This window comes from Salmo salar, chromosome ssa06, assembly GCF_905237065.1.
Source record: "Salmo salar chromosome ssa06, Ssal_v3.1, whole genome shotgun sequence".
NCBI lineage: Eukaryota > Metazoa > Chordata > Actinopteri > Salmoniformes > Salmonidae > Salmo > Salmo salar.
In genome coordinates, this window is record NC_059447.1 from 81,731,909 (window position 1) to 81,748,819 (window position 16,911).

Below are 16,911 nucleotides of genomic sequence, written 5' to 3' on the forward strand. Positions count from 1 at the left end.
TTTTAACCAGAGCCCTATCTCAAATATAGTGTACCACTTTTAACCAGAGCCCTAACTCAGATATAGTATACTACTTTTGACCAGAACCCTATCTCAAATAGAATCACCAAATAGGGAATAGGGTGGCATTTGGGACGCAGGGAGAAAGAGCTTTATTGTTTTTCATCTCTGAATATTCATCACATGTTTGAATGTTGGTCTTACATCAGTTGGAGATTGTGCTGTTTGCTAGCCAGCTAGACAAGGGTTAGGACATATCCAGAAATATACACAGCGATCATACATGGCTAGAACCAATGCGTTCATACAGATAGTACTCTGCGATTCGTACAGATAGTACTCTGCGATTCGTACAGATAGTACTCTGCGATTCGTACAGATAGTACTCTGCGATTCGTACAGATAGTACTCTGCGATTTGTACAGATAGTACTCTGCGATTCGTACAGATCGTACTCTGCGATTCGTACAGATAGTACTCTGCGATTCGTACAGATAGTACTCTGCGATTCGTACAGATAGTACTCTGCGATTCGTACAGATAGTACTCTGCGTTCGTACAGATAGTGCTCATGTAGATAACAGCTATTTGGTCATAAAAGCATGAAAGATGAAAGTGAACTTGAACTGAATGCTTACATATTTAAGAGCTGCTATGTTATCCTTATATTCTTATATTACTCATTCTAATATTTTTCAATAACATTTATGATCAAAACTGTTTTATATATAGGATTGTATCATATAGAATCATTAGCCTACATAGTTGTAGTATGTCCTCACTCTTTCTCTTTACGGTGTATCCTTTAGTAATAGCCAGATTATTATCTTATCATTTTGACAGTTCTGATTTATTATGAAATCTAATGGCCATGTTCCTTTCCAGATGTAACTCTAGATGATCAGACCCATGAGTCCAATGTTTTTGCCACTGCCAGAGGGACAACGGGCCTTATGTAATAAGACAAACATCTGCTCACGGACTCAAGGTGATCAGTCACCCAATGACAGCCACGATTGTGCAGGTGAGGGATGCCATCCCAGTCCCAGACACTAACTGACCTCCTCCGGAGAGGCCCAACTCTTCCATATGTCACTCAGTGGTCAGATAAACATGTTACAGAAAGAAGGGGGGGATGAGAACGGAGTGGACATGGGAGAGAGCGAGAGAGAGAGAGAGGGAGAGAGATAGAGAGGAATGAAAACTGGGTCGACTACGTGTGACCCCTCCCCTCCTCCATCTCCTCCCCCTTGACTTTCCTCTGCCCTCTCCGTCCTTCCCTCCTCCTATTTCCTCCTCCCAGCCATGCAGCACATGTTGCCAACACATGGACGGCTTCCTCAGTTGTTAGAAATGGTTAAGTCACATCGGCAAGCGTCCTCACAGTAGTTCTGACATGACAGAGCATTTTGTCCCCACACACTATCTCACTCAGGGGCGGCAGGTAGCCTAGTAGTTAGAGCGTTGGACTAGTAACCGAAAGGTTGCAAGATTGAATCCCCAAGCTGACAAGGTAAAAATCTGTCGTTCTGCCCCTGAACAAGGCAGTTAACCCACTGTTCCTAGGCTGTCATTGAAAATAAGAATTTGTTCTTAACTGGCTTGCCTAGTTAAATAAAGGTAGAAAAAAAATACTCTACAACTCTCTTTCTCGCTTTACAACTCTCTCTTTTTCTTTGACTCACTGCACTCCAGTCAATACCTTCGCTTTCACTTTCTCCTCCCCTCTTTTTGATCATCCTTCTTGATCATCCTTCTCTACTATCTCCAAATCAATTCCCTCCTTTTTTTCATGCACACCATGACAAGTAACAAAAAGAGTGATAGACAAGGACAGTCACATTCATTTAAAATACAACGATATACAAACAATACAAAAAAATACAAATATGATGTGTGTTTGTTTCAAATCAAACTTTATTTGTCACATGCGCCGAATACAACTAGTGAGGACCCTACCGTGAAATGGTTACTTACAAGCCCTTAACTAACAGTGCAGTTCAAGAAGAGTTAAGTGTGTCCCCCTTACAGCTGTCCATGAGATGTTGTTGAATCTTTTTTTAAAAGGTCATTTTGCTGTTTGTGAGAGTAATTGGAGATGGAAGGGTGCATTGCCGTGAATTCATTTTGGACTTGGGGACTGTGAAGAGACCCCTGGTGGCATGTCTTGTGGAGTATGTATGGATGTCTGAACTGAATGTTATTTGATTATGCAGACAATCTGACATTTTCATTACAGTAATATGAGAGTTAATCTCTCATCAACCCTCAACCAGGAAAGACTAGTGTGCATGTTGCTGAAGTTAGTTCTGTATGTGCAGTTAAGGGAAAGGCATGCTGCTCTGTTTTGAGCCAGCTGCAGCTTTGCTAGGTCTTTGCTGCACTTGACCATATTACCAGACATTAATCAAGATGGGACAAGATCAGAGTCTTAACAACTAGTACAGTTGATCTTTGTGTCAAAAACACAGAACATCGTTTTATAACAGACATACCCCTCCCCAACTTTGTCAATATGACCTGACCTTGATAACTGACCATCTGATGTTAATCCTGGGAGTTTAGCTTCCTCAACTTCCTCAATGGTCACACCCTTTATATAAAACTCCAGTTGAGGTTTAGGCTTAACATTTTTTTAGAACCAAATACAATGCTTTTAGTTTATTGTTAATCCCCCATTCTGATACTGACTGTAACTCCTTATTTAGCATTTCAGTGAGCTCACTGACTTTGGCTGGAGAGTGTGGAATCATCCGCATACATAGTCTTTCTAGCTTTGTGTAAGACCAGTGGCAAATCATTTGAAAAAAAATAGACAAGAGTAACAGCCCAAGGCAACTGCCCTGAGGGACACTGCACTGATGTTAGAGAAGCTTCTATTGAAGAACACTCTCTGGGTTCTATGGAAAAGTAACTCTCCAACCATGTGATGGCAGGTGATGCAAAGTCGTATCAAGTTCCTTAAATGACAATTTATGATCAATAACATCAAAGGCTGCACTGAATCTAACAACACAGATCCAACTATCATCTTATTATCCATTTATTTGAACCAATCTGTCATTTGAATCAGTGCAGTACAAGTTGAGTGCCTTTCTCTATATGTATGCTGAAAGTCAGTAGTTAACTTGTTCTCTGATAAATAGCATTGTATTTGCCTAGTTAAGTAAAAGGTTACATTTAATCTCTCCATCAGTTTAAATAGAACAGGCATCAAACTGATTGGTCGGCTGTTACAGCCAGCAACGGGTGCTTTACTATTTTTAGGCAATGGAATTACTTTAGCTTTCTTCTACACCTGTGGACACACACACTCCTTTAGGCTTTGGTTAAAGATCTAGCACATAGGGGTGGTAATACAGTCTGCTACCGTTCTCTATATAGTGAGGGAAAAAAGTATTTGATCCCCTGCTGATTTTGTACATTTGCCCACTGACAAAGAAATGATCAGTCTATAATTTTAATGGTAGGTTTATTTGAACAGTGAGAGACAGAATAACAACAAAAATATCCAGAAAAACGCATGTCAAAAATGTTTTAAATTGATTAGCATTTTAATGAGGGAAATAAGTATTTGACCCCTCTGCAAAACATGACTTAGTACTTGGTGGCAAAATTATTGTTGGCAATCACAGAGGTCAGACGTTTCTTGTAGTTGGCCACCAGGTTTGCACACATCTCAGGAGGGATTTTGTCCCACTCCTCTTTGCAGATCTTCTCCAAGTCATTAAGGTTTCGAGGCTGACGTTTGGCAACTCGAACCTTCAGCGCCCTCCACAGATTTTCTATGGGATTAAGGTCTGGAGACTGGCTAGGCCACTACAGGACCTTAATGTGCTTCTTCTTGAGCCACTCCTTTGTTGCCTTGGCCATGTGTTTTGGGTCATTGTCATGCTGGAATACCCATCCACGACCCATTTTCAATGCCCTGGCTGAGGGAAGAAGGTTCTCACCCAAGATTTGACGGTACATGGCCCTGTCCATCGTCCCTTTGATGCGGTGAAGTTGTCCTGTCCCCTTAGCAGAAAAACACCCCCAAAGCATAATATTTCCACCTCCACGTTTGACGGTGGAGATGGTGTTCTTGGGGTCATAGGCAGCATTCCTCCTCCTCCAAACACGGCGAGTTGAGTTGATGCCAAAGAGCTCCATTTTGGTCTCATCTGACCACAACACTTTCACCAGTTGTCCTCTGAATCATTCAGATGTTCATTGGCAAACTTCAGACGGGCATGTATATGTATTCTTGAGCAGGGGGACCTTGCGGGCACTGCAGGATTTCAGTCCTTCACGGCGTAGTGTGTTACCAATTGTTTTCTTGGTGACTATGGTCCCAGCTGCCTTGAGATCATTGACAAGATCCTCCTGTGTAGTTCTGGGCTGATTCCTCACCGTTCTCATGATCATTGCAACTCCATGATGTGAGATCTTGCATGGAGCCCCAGGCCGAGGGAGTTTGACAGTTCTTTTGTGTTTCTTCCATTTGCGAATAATCGCACCAACTGTTGTCACCTTCTCACCAAGCTGCTTGGCGATGGTCTTGTAGCCCATTCCAGCCTTGTGTAGGTCTACAATCTTGTCCCTGACATCCTTGGAGAGCTCTTTGGTCTTGGCCATGGTGGAGAGTTTGGAATCAGATTGATTGATTGCTTCTGTGGACAAGTGTCTTTTCTACAGGTAACAAACTGAGATTAGGAGCACTCCCTTTAAGAGTGTGCTCCTAATCTCAGCTCATTACCTGTATAAAAGACACCTGGGAGCCAGAAATCTTTCTGATTGAGAGGGAGTCAAATACTTATTTCCCTCATTAAAATGCAAATCAATTTATAACATTTTTGACATGCGTGTTTCTGGATTTTGTTGTTGTTATTCTGTCTCTCACTGTTCAAATAAACCTACCATTAAAATTATAGACTGATAATTTCTTTGTCAGTGGGCAAATGTACAAAATCAGCAGGGGATCAAATACTTTTTTCCCTCAATGTAGTTTCCCATTTAGGTAGTCTATACCTGGTGGTAATACAGTCTGCTACCGTTCTCTATAGTTTCCCATCCAGGTAGTCTATACCCAGTGGTAATACAGTCTGCTACCGTTCTCTATAGTTTCCCATCCAGGTAGTCTATACCTGGTGGTAATACAGTCTGCTACCGTTCTCTATAGTTTCCCATCCAGGTAGTCTATACCTGGTGGTAATACAGTCTGCTACCGTTCTCTATAGTTTCCCATCCAGGTAGTCTATTCCTGGTGGTAATACAGTCTGCTACCGTTCTCTATAGTTTCCCATCCAGGTAGTCTATACCTGGTGGTAATACAGTCTGCTACTGTTCTCTATAGTTTCCCATCCAGGTAGTCTATACCTGGTGGTAATACAGTCTGCTACCGTTCTCTATAGTTTCCCATTCAGGTAGTCTGTACCCGGTGGCTCATCATTGTTGATGGATAACATTTGTTTTCTATCTCTTCCAGACTAACTTGACCAACATCAAAACAACAATCCTTCTCTTTCATTATTAGATATTTTATACAAAAACATGATGGTTCACTGTTCAATGTTGTCATTTCACTTCTGAGTTTTACACTTTACTAGTGAAATAGTCATTGAATTACCATAAGGCTGCTTTGCGGCCTCACATTCACTGCCTGTGGGGGAGGGAACGATGTGTGTATGTCTGTGTGGAGGGAAGTGGGTGAAGAAGAGAGAGATGGAAACAAATGGGGCTTGATGGAGGAGGGCATGAAGTGAGTGAGTGGGGGTTGGAGGTTTGGGGGTGGAAACATCTAAACGCAAGTGGTCAGAGACATGCTATCCATGTTTACATGCCCACAAACTGACTTCTCTGGTGGAAAATGCAATCTGTGGAACATCTCTGCACTCTGTGGAACACCCCTGCAATCCGTGGAACACCCCTGCAATCTGTGGAACACCTCTGCACTCTGTGGAACACCCCTGCAATCTGTGGAACACACCTGCAATCCGTGGAACACCCCTGCAATCCGTGGAACACACCTACAATCTGTGGAACACCCCTGCAATTCGTGGAACACCTCTGCAATCCGTGGAACACCCCTGCAATCCGTGGAACACCTCTGCACTCTGTGGAACACCCCTGCACTCTGTGGAACACCCCTGCACTCTGTGGAACACCCCTGCAATCCGTGGAACACCCTTGCACTCTGTGGAACACCCCTGCAATCCGTGGAACACCCCTGCACTCTGTGGAACACCCCTGCACTCTGTGGAACACCCCTGCACTCTGTGGAACACCCCTGCACTCTGTGGAACACCCCTGCACTCTGTGGAACACCCCTGCAATCCGTGGAACACCCCTGCAATCCGTGGAACACCCCTGCAATCCGTGGAACACCTCTGCCATCTGTGGAACACCCCTGCAATCCGTGGAACAACCCACCTTCTGTGGTTGTTTTTTGTTATTTCAAGCTTTCAAATTGTTGCATGTGTTTTCTTCCTAAGGGGGTGGAAAGATCTGTTTTTGGTTGAGTGGTCTGAACAGAACCAACTGTGACATGGACCACACAACTCCAGATGTGTTCATTCGTCTAAAGCTCTGAGCCTTTTGTCAGGCCTCTTCCCAGCTGCGGTGGGGCCTCTCCCTGTGCAAACATTGCTTTTGTACAACATTCAATGTCAATCGGCTCGACATGAAGAAATCTCGGCCCTTTATTATTAGGCTAAGACTTGACACCAAGAAAAACTTCCTTGCATAATAACTTAACAGGCTCTTTCTTGCCTTTCAATCATCTCTCCTTCATTTGGTGGGAAAAAGAGAGAGTTCAAAAAGAGAAGACGTACGGAAGAGTTGTCTCAAAGGCTAAACGAACGCTTTGCATCCAGTTCAGTAGACATGATGGAGGAGTGACTCAATTCTTCATGGATTTTTATGGGGTGCTCTTATCTTGCCATGAACTTCTCGTAAAATCACATACCATGAATGAACTCAAATAAATCACAGACGTGCTCTTCAAACAGATAACCCCCCCTCGCTCTCTCTTCCTCTCCTCTCAATCAAAAACACACAGACTTTAATCCACTAGAACAATAACAAAGAAAAAAAGTGGGAAATTGAGTTGCAACATGGTAGAAAGAAAATATGTTTCAGAAAATAAACCACATTCCATTTTGTATTGCAAAACAGCACCATGTCAACAGTGTTAGGCGTCCAACACTCGGCGCCAAGGTCTCTGGGCTCTGGTGAAGCAAAACATTATGCAAGGAAGATTGCCATGGGAGACTGAAATGGAGACTGTATGGAGAGATGGAGAGGAGAGGAGAGAGAGAGAGGAGAGAGAGAGGAGAGAGAAAGATGGTTTACTCGTAATGTGGTTTTGTACAATTGGATTACTGCTTCCTGAAATCTGCACATTGCAAGCTTTGTGGGACAACGACCAGATACTGCAGTATACTGTAGCTATAGCTGTTACCTTATATTCCTCAGCTACCAGAACAGCAACATTTAACACAATTTTTACACTCCTCTGTGCTCCCTTTCTCCTTCTCTTTAGATAATCTGTTCATCCTGTGTGCGCCACCGTAACTCTTTTGGTATTTTTCAAACGCTGTCATTCTCACAGAGGAAAAAGTTCCTGTACTACATTCAATTCTCTAAAAGTAATTACATCATTTGTGTAATTAATCATCCAAATTGACATGATGGCTTTTTCCCGACAGCCTGTTTCATTGACTTGATGAGGACCAGTTAAGTCAAGCCTAATGGGTCGTCTTACTAAACAGCAAACATTAATCCATTTGACTTGGCCATCACTACAGATCAGTCAGACTTGGCCATCACTACAGATCAGTCAGACTTGGCCATCACTACAGATCAGTCAGACTTGGCCATCACTACAGATCAGTCAGACTTGGCCATCACTACAGATCAGTCAGACTTGGCCATCACTACAGATCAGTCAGACTTGGCCATCACTACAGATCAGTCAGACTTGGCCATCACTACAGATCAGTCAGACTTGGCCATCACTACAGATCAGTCAGACTTGGCCATCACTACAGATCAGTCAGAATTGGCCATCACTACAGATCAGTCAGACATGGCCATCACTACAGATCAGTCAGACTTGGCCATCACTACAGATCAGTCAGACTTGGCCATCACTACAGATCAGTCAGACATGGCCATCACTGCAGATCAGTCAGACTTGGCCATCATAAAAGATCAGTCAGACTTGGCCATCACTACAGATCATTTCACACTGATGATTTTGGATCATTGGTCAGTGAATCCTTGACCCTTTGTACTATAAAAGCATGTTTAGACACTAACACAGAAATCAACCATTTTCCACATCAGATCTTCTTTGCCTCCTATGTTTGAGAATGCTTTATTTTTACAAAACCAAATGTAAATAGTTGAAAGATTCAGTCGCCCACATTGCATGAGGATGACTCTGTCCCTCTGAGCGTACCCTCCACCCAGCACCAATGACAAACCTTAGGCCTATATTGTGTGTGTGTGTGTCTGCGTGCATGCGTGTCAAAGCATACATTGGTCTCTCTGGTACCAGTCTCACACGGAGATATATTGAAATTGCAGTGGAAAAAGGAAGCAGCACGTTACATGATATCTTTCCTTAGGGCCTCAAGCGAACCAGCCCCTACCACACAAAGCTGCCATCCTCCTGCATGGCATGGGGAATTAAGCATCACTGTGTTTTGTCATGGATAATTTTCATCCTCCCACTGGGCACAGACGTTGACATTTCGTGGAAACAACATTCATTCAACCAGTGTGTGCCCAGTGGGCAGTTACTATTATTTCTAATGAATCACCTTGAACGTCTCAGTTAAATGTTCCTTGGATGGAAACTTAGTTTAATTCATCACTTGATAACATCTCTTATGTCTTATACTATTTTGGAGGTTAGGAAAAACTGAACAGGTGTGATAATTACGTCCCTGTGTTTTGGTTAATCATGTCACGTGACCTGTATTTGAACCTTTATTTAAAATGTTTTCATCAAACTGTCCCCAAACTGTCAGATGGTCCATCACCGTCCTCAGGAAATTGTTTTCATTTTTGGTCTAACACTCATTTCTGGAAAATGCTTAAAAATCTAGTTTCAAATCCAGGTCATGTGACATGATCAACCAAAACATAGGGCCTTAGTAATGTACAAGGCCTTAATGCCATGAGTTGTGTTGATATGATTTTGATTTGGGAAATACAAGCATAGGTTTCCCTGCCCTGAAGGAAGTTACGGATTATATAATTTTATGAAAACCATGGAAAGTATGTGCATGTCCCTCTCATACACCATGAGGACTCAAACCAATAACCAAAGACTGGATGAAAATAAGCTGACTGCTGCAACACTGTGGTGACCGCCATCCAATATGGCTGAATCTAACCGCCTCTCTCTCCATCTCGCTCTATTACACACACACACAATATCAGAGAGAATATTGTCAAACCAAATCATTAAACAGTTATTCATTAATAAGAAAAACAAACGTGCTTCGACCAACAGTTCATCTAGAAGACGCTACTGACACAACATACCTGGCTTTTCTTTGAGGTGTTATTGAACCCACAACAGGTAGCCTAAAAGATCAAGTCAGGAACCAAATATCACAGTATCTGCAATTAGGCTAGCTGAGGAATTCACCTATCTGACCTCTTCCATGGTTATGTGGAGGTCACGCTTGAAACAACAACCTCAAGTTTGAACTACGTCCTCCTTCTCCTCTGCCCTCTGAAATTCAGGAGTAGGCTATATTTGTGATCCCTTCAGACAGCCTGGCCTTGGTTTGTCATGAACAATTTGGATAGGTGGGAGTTTATTGCCTATATTTGGAAAGATAGTGTTTTGTCAATAACGGACGCCTATAGCCACTTTGTAAATAATGTACACATCATGTTGTTTACCTCTCTGCCTATATGGGACCAACAGCCAATACAGTTGAATCACAACTTTGAGTCCCCCCGGTGATGAATTATAAATGTATCAAAAGGCAAGCAGTGTTTGGGAAGCTACTCTGAAAATATAGTTTACCAAGCTACCAATGAATTCACACTGGAATAAGTTAAGGTACACTAAAGCTACCCTTAAGAAACATACAGTATAGTTTACTTTACTGAAGTTACTTTGAAAAAAAGTAGTTCACTACATCCCAAAAAATTAATTATCACATCTACCCACATTAAAAAATACTATAGTGTATACTATGGTAGGAATACCATAGTATTCACTAGTGTTTTTTTACGGACTGAAGTCTGTAGTATTTACTGAAGTATACTGTAGTATTTACAGTTTACTATAATATAAATACTATAGTAAAAAAGCAGTAGTATATACTATAGTAATTACTGTAGTGTTTTTGCGGACTGTAGTATACTGTAGTATTTACTGTAGTGTTTTTGCGGACTGTAGTACAGTATACTGTAGTATTTTTGCAGACTGTAGTATACTGTAGTGTTTTTGGGGACATTACTGTAGTATTTACTAAAAGTGTTTTTATTGTATTATCTTTGACAAAGAAGCGGGGGCTTTCTCCTTGAGGAAACCTACTGGAGAAATACTAAAAGGACAAAGTTTCCGTAACCTTTAGGTAGGTAGGACCGGGTTCTGAATGGACCCTTACAAAAAAAGATTGCATTCAGAGTGCAGTATATCTGCAGTACTGTAGTATTTACTGCCTATACACTGAAGAATAACTGCAGTTAGAGTGCAGTATAACTACAGTATGTTGCAAATACTGCATCCAAAATAACATTTTTTTTACTGCAGTAATTTTGCAGTGTAACTGCAGTTACAGTGCAGTATAACTGCCGTTCAACTGCAGTACATCAAAGTTATTCTGCAATTATTGCATCCAAAATACCACAGCCGACTGCAGTTTCAAAACAGCAGTCTTTTCTTGTGAGGGGAGTTTCTGCTTTTTCTATAACCTGTAGAGAACACAATATAGGGTTTAAAGGGAAAGGGGCATACCTAGTCAGTTGTACAACTAAATACATTCAACTGAAATATGTCTTATGCATTTAACCCAGCCCCTCTGAATAAGAACAGGAAGGAGATTGTCTTATTCGACATGATAAATACTTGGAAAGTAGGTTTCTCACTTATGGGTGGCACAAACTGGGATATGGTGGGAGGGGAATGGGCAGGGTATATGCAAATGAAATCCTGTTGTATTTAATATAGTTTACAAAAATGTAGTGTTTTTGCATACATTTCTGTAGTATTTACTACAGTGTTTTTTTGTGTGGATACTACCGTGTGTAATATAGTATTCTACAGTATACTACAGAATTATAAATTAAGTGCTGTAGTATTCTATAGTAAACTGCAGTATTTTTTTGTCGGTAAATCTGAAATGTCAGGCTACAATTTGCAATCACAGATCACTCTGGAGTCAGATGTTAACAGAATGTGTAATTTGGTCTATTAAACACAAAAACGATGAATTAGAATTAGGCAGGTCTGCCGCCACATTTTCATATGTCAGTCTAACTCAGGCCCCTCCCAGCCAACATAACCATGTAGCGTTTTAAAAGGATCTGCGTTCAACTTCTGCAGGACAGAGGGGCTCTCTGCAGGGCAGAAAGGACACGTAAATCTGGACTAACCACCAGCCCTGTGTTTTAGGTAACTTTTTTTTTTTAATTTTCTTCCCTCTCTTTACAATAGCCACAACAAAAATGACAGCAACTATCGTTCCTCCTTTCTTAGAATACACCGAAGTGAACAAGGTAACGAATGTTCATTGATTGCTTTGAGCGGAAGGCTGAAGCTAACGTACCGTGCTAGCTCATTAACTTTTTCGGGATTGTTCAGCAAACGTCAGTGAGTACTAGCTGTATGCATGGCATGTAGGTGACAAAGTATAAAGTGCTTAATGGCTGTTAACAATTCAGTACATTTATAATAATTCCCTTACCAGGCAATTTTATGTTCTCGCTGTTCATGTCACATGTTATGTTCGGGTCTAGATAAGAGTGCTTAGCGTCGCAAGCTTTACAATCTAACGTTACCATTTTAAATGTTATGGTAGTAACTAAAACGATTCTGACAATACAACGCTTTGCCATCAAACTGGGTTCACGTCACATGGTAATAAATGATTTGATGAACAGGCGGATTCAACACGAACGATACTGAGACGCTGTGTCGCGCAGGGATGGCAATCTAATCAAATGTTATTGGTCACGCATAATTAGCAGATGTTATTGCGGGTGTCTCGAAATGCTTGTGTTCCTAGCTCCAACAGTGCATTAGTATCTAACAATACACCAATCTAAAAGTAAAACGATGGAATTAAGAAATATGTAAATATTAGGACGAGCAATGTCGGAGTGGCATTGACTAAAATGGAATACAGTATATACAAATGAGATGAGTAAAGCAGTTTGTAAACATTAAAGCGACCAGTTTTCCATGTCTTTGTATATAGGGCAGCAGCCTCTAAGGTGCAGGGTTGAGTAACCGGGCAATCCCCACTCAGTACGAATTGTAAGCAGCTGTGCCTCAGTTTGAAAACATATTGGATCCCGAAGGTAACATGTCAGCATTTGAATACTGTGTTTATCTATATCCCTTTTGAAATAGATAACCTTCAGCAGATGTTTACTGGTTTTTATCGATTGTCTTATCTATGTAACTAGCATTTGTGAATATTGCTGTCACATGCACATACTAAGGCCATAATTGTTTGGCAGTGCTTTTTGTTTGCTAGTTGCCCATTTGTCTTTACCATGTGACTATGGAGATGAGTCTTTCTATATTGTTGTTCAAGAGCTGCCTAGTAGAATTAATATTCTGTTCAATGCAAGTAATAAAAGGTCTGGACTGTAACCTTGATCAAAGTACTGCTAGATCAAAACTTTCTTTGTTTTTCATTCTACTGATTGACATTGACACGTTATATACATTTTTATGTGACTGTGTTATTTTCTTTACAGAACAATAAGATGTTGAACTACAACAACAACACTTTCGGTGGGCCCCACAACAACGGCTCCTCCTTGCTGGACAGGAAGGCGGTGGGGGGCAGTGGGCTGTTGCAGCGCTGTGACTCAGTCACCCTTCCCAACGCTAAATTCAACCAGAACCAGTTCATCAACAGTCTGAAGGTGGACCCCTTCTCGCTCCTGATCGGTGGTTGCGGCAGTAAAAACAAGGAGAACTGCTTCCGAGATCGCTCCTTCTCAGAGACCGGGGAACGCCTCAAGCCGGGCAGTCAGCTCCAGGGTCTCGGCATCGGACAGAGCCAGGGCCAGCAGCAGGTGAACTCCAGCCGCTATAAGACGGAGCTGTGCCGGCCCTTCGAGGAGAATGGCACCTGCAAGTACGGTGACAAGTGCCAGTTTGCCCACGGCATGCAAGAGCTGCGCAGCCTGAGCCGCCACCCCAAGTACAAGACAGAGTTGTGTCGCACCTTCCACACTATGGGCTTCTGCCCCTACGGCCCGCGCTGCCACTTCATCCACAACGCAGAGGAGCGCCGCGGCCCACCGCCACCCCTCTCCACTTTCAACAAGATTGAGCGCCCTCGCCTCCAGCACAGCTTCAGCTTCGCTGGCTTCCCCAGCCAGGGTGGTCTGCAGGTCAGCCCCACCTCGGTCACCCCGCCACCTATCTCTACCGATGAGGACATGAGTGACTGGCCCAGCAAACCCTTCACCTACACCAGCCAGGAGCTGGCCAACCTGTTCGGGCCCAGCTTAGGGGGGGGCCTCTCTGTCTTGGAGCCTGGTCTGCTGACCCCGGCAACACCCTCCCCCACCGCCCCCTGCTTCTTCCGGCCCATGTCGGAGTCTCCCGCCAGTCCCCCGGACTCTCTCTCAGACCTGGAGGGCTACCAGAGCAGTCAGAGCGGCTCGGAGTCCCCTAGCCTGGATGCCTCACGCCGCCTGCCCATCTTCAGCAGGCTCTCCATCTCTGATGATTAGTGTCTACACCCCCCCCCATGGTCCTGACCCTCGCCTTGTTTACAACCCAGAAGTGGACATGGTAGTTCTATGCAGCAGTGTTGTAGCCACTTAGTCCAATCAAAAAGCAGATTTCCTCCTCTGCAGAAGAACCTCCGCTCCCCCCCTGCCCACCTCATCTCAGAATAACCTGATTAGCCAATGAACAGAGGTGTCTTTATCTTACCCAAATGGTCATTCAGCCAAGTGGTCACTAAAGAATCGTGATACGTAGCAGTTAACATGACAACACTAGTTCAAGACAAGTTGTCCTTGGGTGAAGGGCTACAATAACGGTGAACGGTAGAGATGGATCTGAACATGTCAGTGAAAGCTCCAGTGTGTCCATGCCAGGAGTCCCCTGTCGTTTTGGTGTGTAGCAGTTATGCATATCGTCACGTGACCATTGTTGCCTGTGCCACAGCTATCTTCAAACCTCTCATCCGTCTACGCCTCGAGAGGACTTGTGACAAATCAGTGCTCCATTTACAATGGGTCACCTTTCTCTTAAAATTAAACCAGCAAAAATATTATTGGACAATCAGTTCTGATGAAGTGCCTTGGTGATGTCCGATCAATGTGTACCAAGACATCTGTGGGACTACAATGGTTACTTTTAATGATTCCATGTTTTTTTCCTGCCCCTCTATTTTTGAATTGTGTAATTTTTGGATGTGGGGACTAGACAAACGCACAGATGGCTTTTGTTTAGAATTAGGGTGGGAAGAATTAATTTTATTTTGGTGCTGATATGTGCTCTCTGGCACCATGACGACAACCCCTAAGAATAATCTGTGGTGCCCTTAGAAATTTTCTATCTTTAGTCGTGTTGAAGGTCGGAGGAGTAGGACTGTTCATATGAGTAAACTCTGGCCAATCAATATTAATATTTGCGCTTGGCCTGTCCTGTCTCCCAGGATACCAGCCAGCTTAATAGATGACTGAGAGGACCCCTCAATCTCCACTGTCAAAAATCTGAGTGAAAAGCTCTTCCATTAATTCCACCTTGTTCAACATTATTATTGTTTAGTTTGTTTTGAAAACCTTGAGGTTTTTCCTTGTCACTGATTATTTAACTTATCAGAATGTATTTATTGCTGATCTTAAGGCATTTTTTTTGTATTTATCTTGATAATGAAACAATAGAATATATTTTCTTTTATGTTAAATTATGATCTTCTCTATTGATTGAAGACTTTTTTTTTTTTTTTTTCCCCCACAGTTAATATATTATACTGCAATTACTTTTTTCTGTTTTGTAACTACACTTTGATTTATTTAGAAAGTTAATCTTAATTTAAACTTATTTTTGTTGTATTTATTGTTTTTCCCTGATGTTGAACTGTGGTTTTCAGCTTCTGTTTTCTATCCTAATCCTCTTCCAGTTGTGGATTGCAGCAGCTCTCCAAGGTTCTCTAGAATGCAGACTTGGGTGTCAGTCCTCTTCCTGTTATTTCACTTTCTTTTGACCAGGACAAACATTCATTTTAGTATTTAAGTCACTCTTAGCCTATATAACCAGCATTTTAATGCTGCTAACGACAAACGGAAATGTCTTGAATTAGTTAATTATGGACGCTCGCATATTCCACAATGCCATGAACATTTTTTTTTTATAATTTTTTTTGCCAAATAAGGTGATGTTGTTTTGGTCATTTTTGTTGTTGCACCAGTCATTCCCATTTAACTACCTATCAATACATTCCACGTATCCCCAAGCATTGTGCCTTTATCACACGTTTTAGAACACAGAGCAGATTTAAGCCTAAACCCCTTGTAGTGGAATAAAGGGGAACAGGGTTGACATCAATCAACAGGTGAATGTATTCTCTTTTTAGCAGCTGTTGCTGTTATCTACAGTCTTCATTCTCATGTATTATTTTTGTAATGACAGATTGCAGTTTAAACCAATAAAACCCATATTTCTATTGAACGTCTGTCTTCCTGATTGACAAGGGCTGTTTGCGGCTGAGGTTGGGAAAATGTTAATTATCTTTTCATTGTTTTTGATGTAATCATTAAATGGCAACAGTGAAAAAATAGTTTGAATGGGGAAAGCAGCATGTGTCCTAGGAGCTGGCTCCATTTGGCCTGGGCATCGAATGGGGACCATAGTTCATGTTGGTGAAGCAGTACTAGATTGTTTGTATCCTACTGCATATCTTCGACTTATTCTCTCACAAGTCTATTCACCAGCAAACTGGGGAACTTGGTTTGAAAGGCTTGGGTTTGAGCACGGCCAAGTAGCTAACCTAACCCCAAATACAGTCAAACAAAATTACTTAAACTCTTTTCCAGGAAAACATTTCCAAGACCGGAAATCTAACTTCAGTTCTCTCTCAGGGCCTCAAACTATTGTTGGTGGGCTGCTTTACTCTGTTGATTAGAAGCAACCGAGGAATAGCAACAAACTTTCAGTGTTGCGCCCTATCTCGAGGACCTAGATCAGCCTTTCACAGGCTGCGTCACCATGGTTACTGTAAGGTAGGAAACTTGAGCTTTTATGGTGTTGACTCTCCCATGTATTTTGGCCCTAATTCTCTCTTCTCCCCCCAGTCCCTCAGTTAAGCCTGTTACAGCTGATGAATTGCGGGTTCAGTTTATTTGTTATTCCACGCTAGGCAGAGCCAGGGCCGGGCCCCCCGAGGCCTGGTCTTATCTCTAATTTCCTCACAGAGACAAGTTAGACTAATGGAGCAGCCGTGTTCCTAAGTCAATACAAACTTGAAGCAAAACAGTGGGTCTTTCATTGTAGTACGCCGAGCTGCAAAGCTAAAAACATCTCTTGTTTTGCTTACTTCTTACCTCATGATCCAGCTAAGACCTTGTTGGTTCAGTTTTCAGTGCAGGGTTTCCCAAACACTGTCCTCCCTCCCGAGTGCACATTTCGTTTTTTTTTTGCCCTAGCATTACTCAGCTGATTCAGATAATCAAAGCTTGATATGTTGGTTAATTGAAGCAGCT

General features: G+C 42.3%; 1 protein-coding gene across 10 annotated transcripts; it reads left to right on the forward strand.

The window, feature by feature from the left end:
- Nucleotides 1-899: 899 nt before the first annotated feature.
- Nucleotides 900-15,880, forward strand: LOC106608164 (mRNA decay activator protein ZFP36L1). Of its 10 annotated transcripts, XM_014205938.2 has the most exons (4): nucleotides 11,518-11,626; nucleotides 11,711-11,824; nucleotides 12,432-12,534; nucleotides 12,940-15,880. In XM_014205938.2, exon 4 carries the CDS (start codon nucleotides 12,949-12,951, stop codon nucleotides 13,927-13,929), a length of 981 nt encoding a protein of 326 aa, XP_014061413.1. In that variant the 5' UTR covers nucleotides 11,518-11,626; nucleotides 11,711-11,824; nucleotides 12,432-12,534; nucleotides 12,940-12,948; the 3' UTR covers nucleotides 13,930-15,880. The 10 variants fall into 10 exon arrangements, with proteins under 10 accessions (XP_014061412.1, XP_014061419.1, XP_014061416.1 ...); XM_014205941.2 differs by lacking the exon at nucleotides 11,711-11,824 and having other exon boundaries at nucleotides 11,510-11,626; XM_014205943.2 differs by lacking the exon at nucleotides 12,432-12,534 and having other exon boundaries at nucleotides 11,517-11,626.
- The last annotated feature ends 1,031 nt before the right edge of the window (nucleotides 15,881-16,911 follow it).

What these genes read in the sequence shown, in the direction of transcription:
- LOC106608164 (XM_014205936.2), top strand. Translation starts at nt 11,680, where the DNA reads ATGACAGCAACTATCGTTCCTCCTTTCTTAGAATACACCGAAGTGAAC. An exon ending in AATACACCGAAGTGAACAAG is followed by an intron (nt 11,731 to 12,939) that starts GTAACGAATGTT and finishes TTTTCTTTACAG; the next exon opens with AACAATAAGATGTTGAACTA.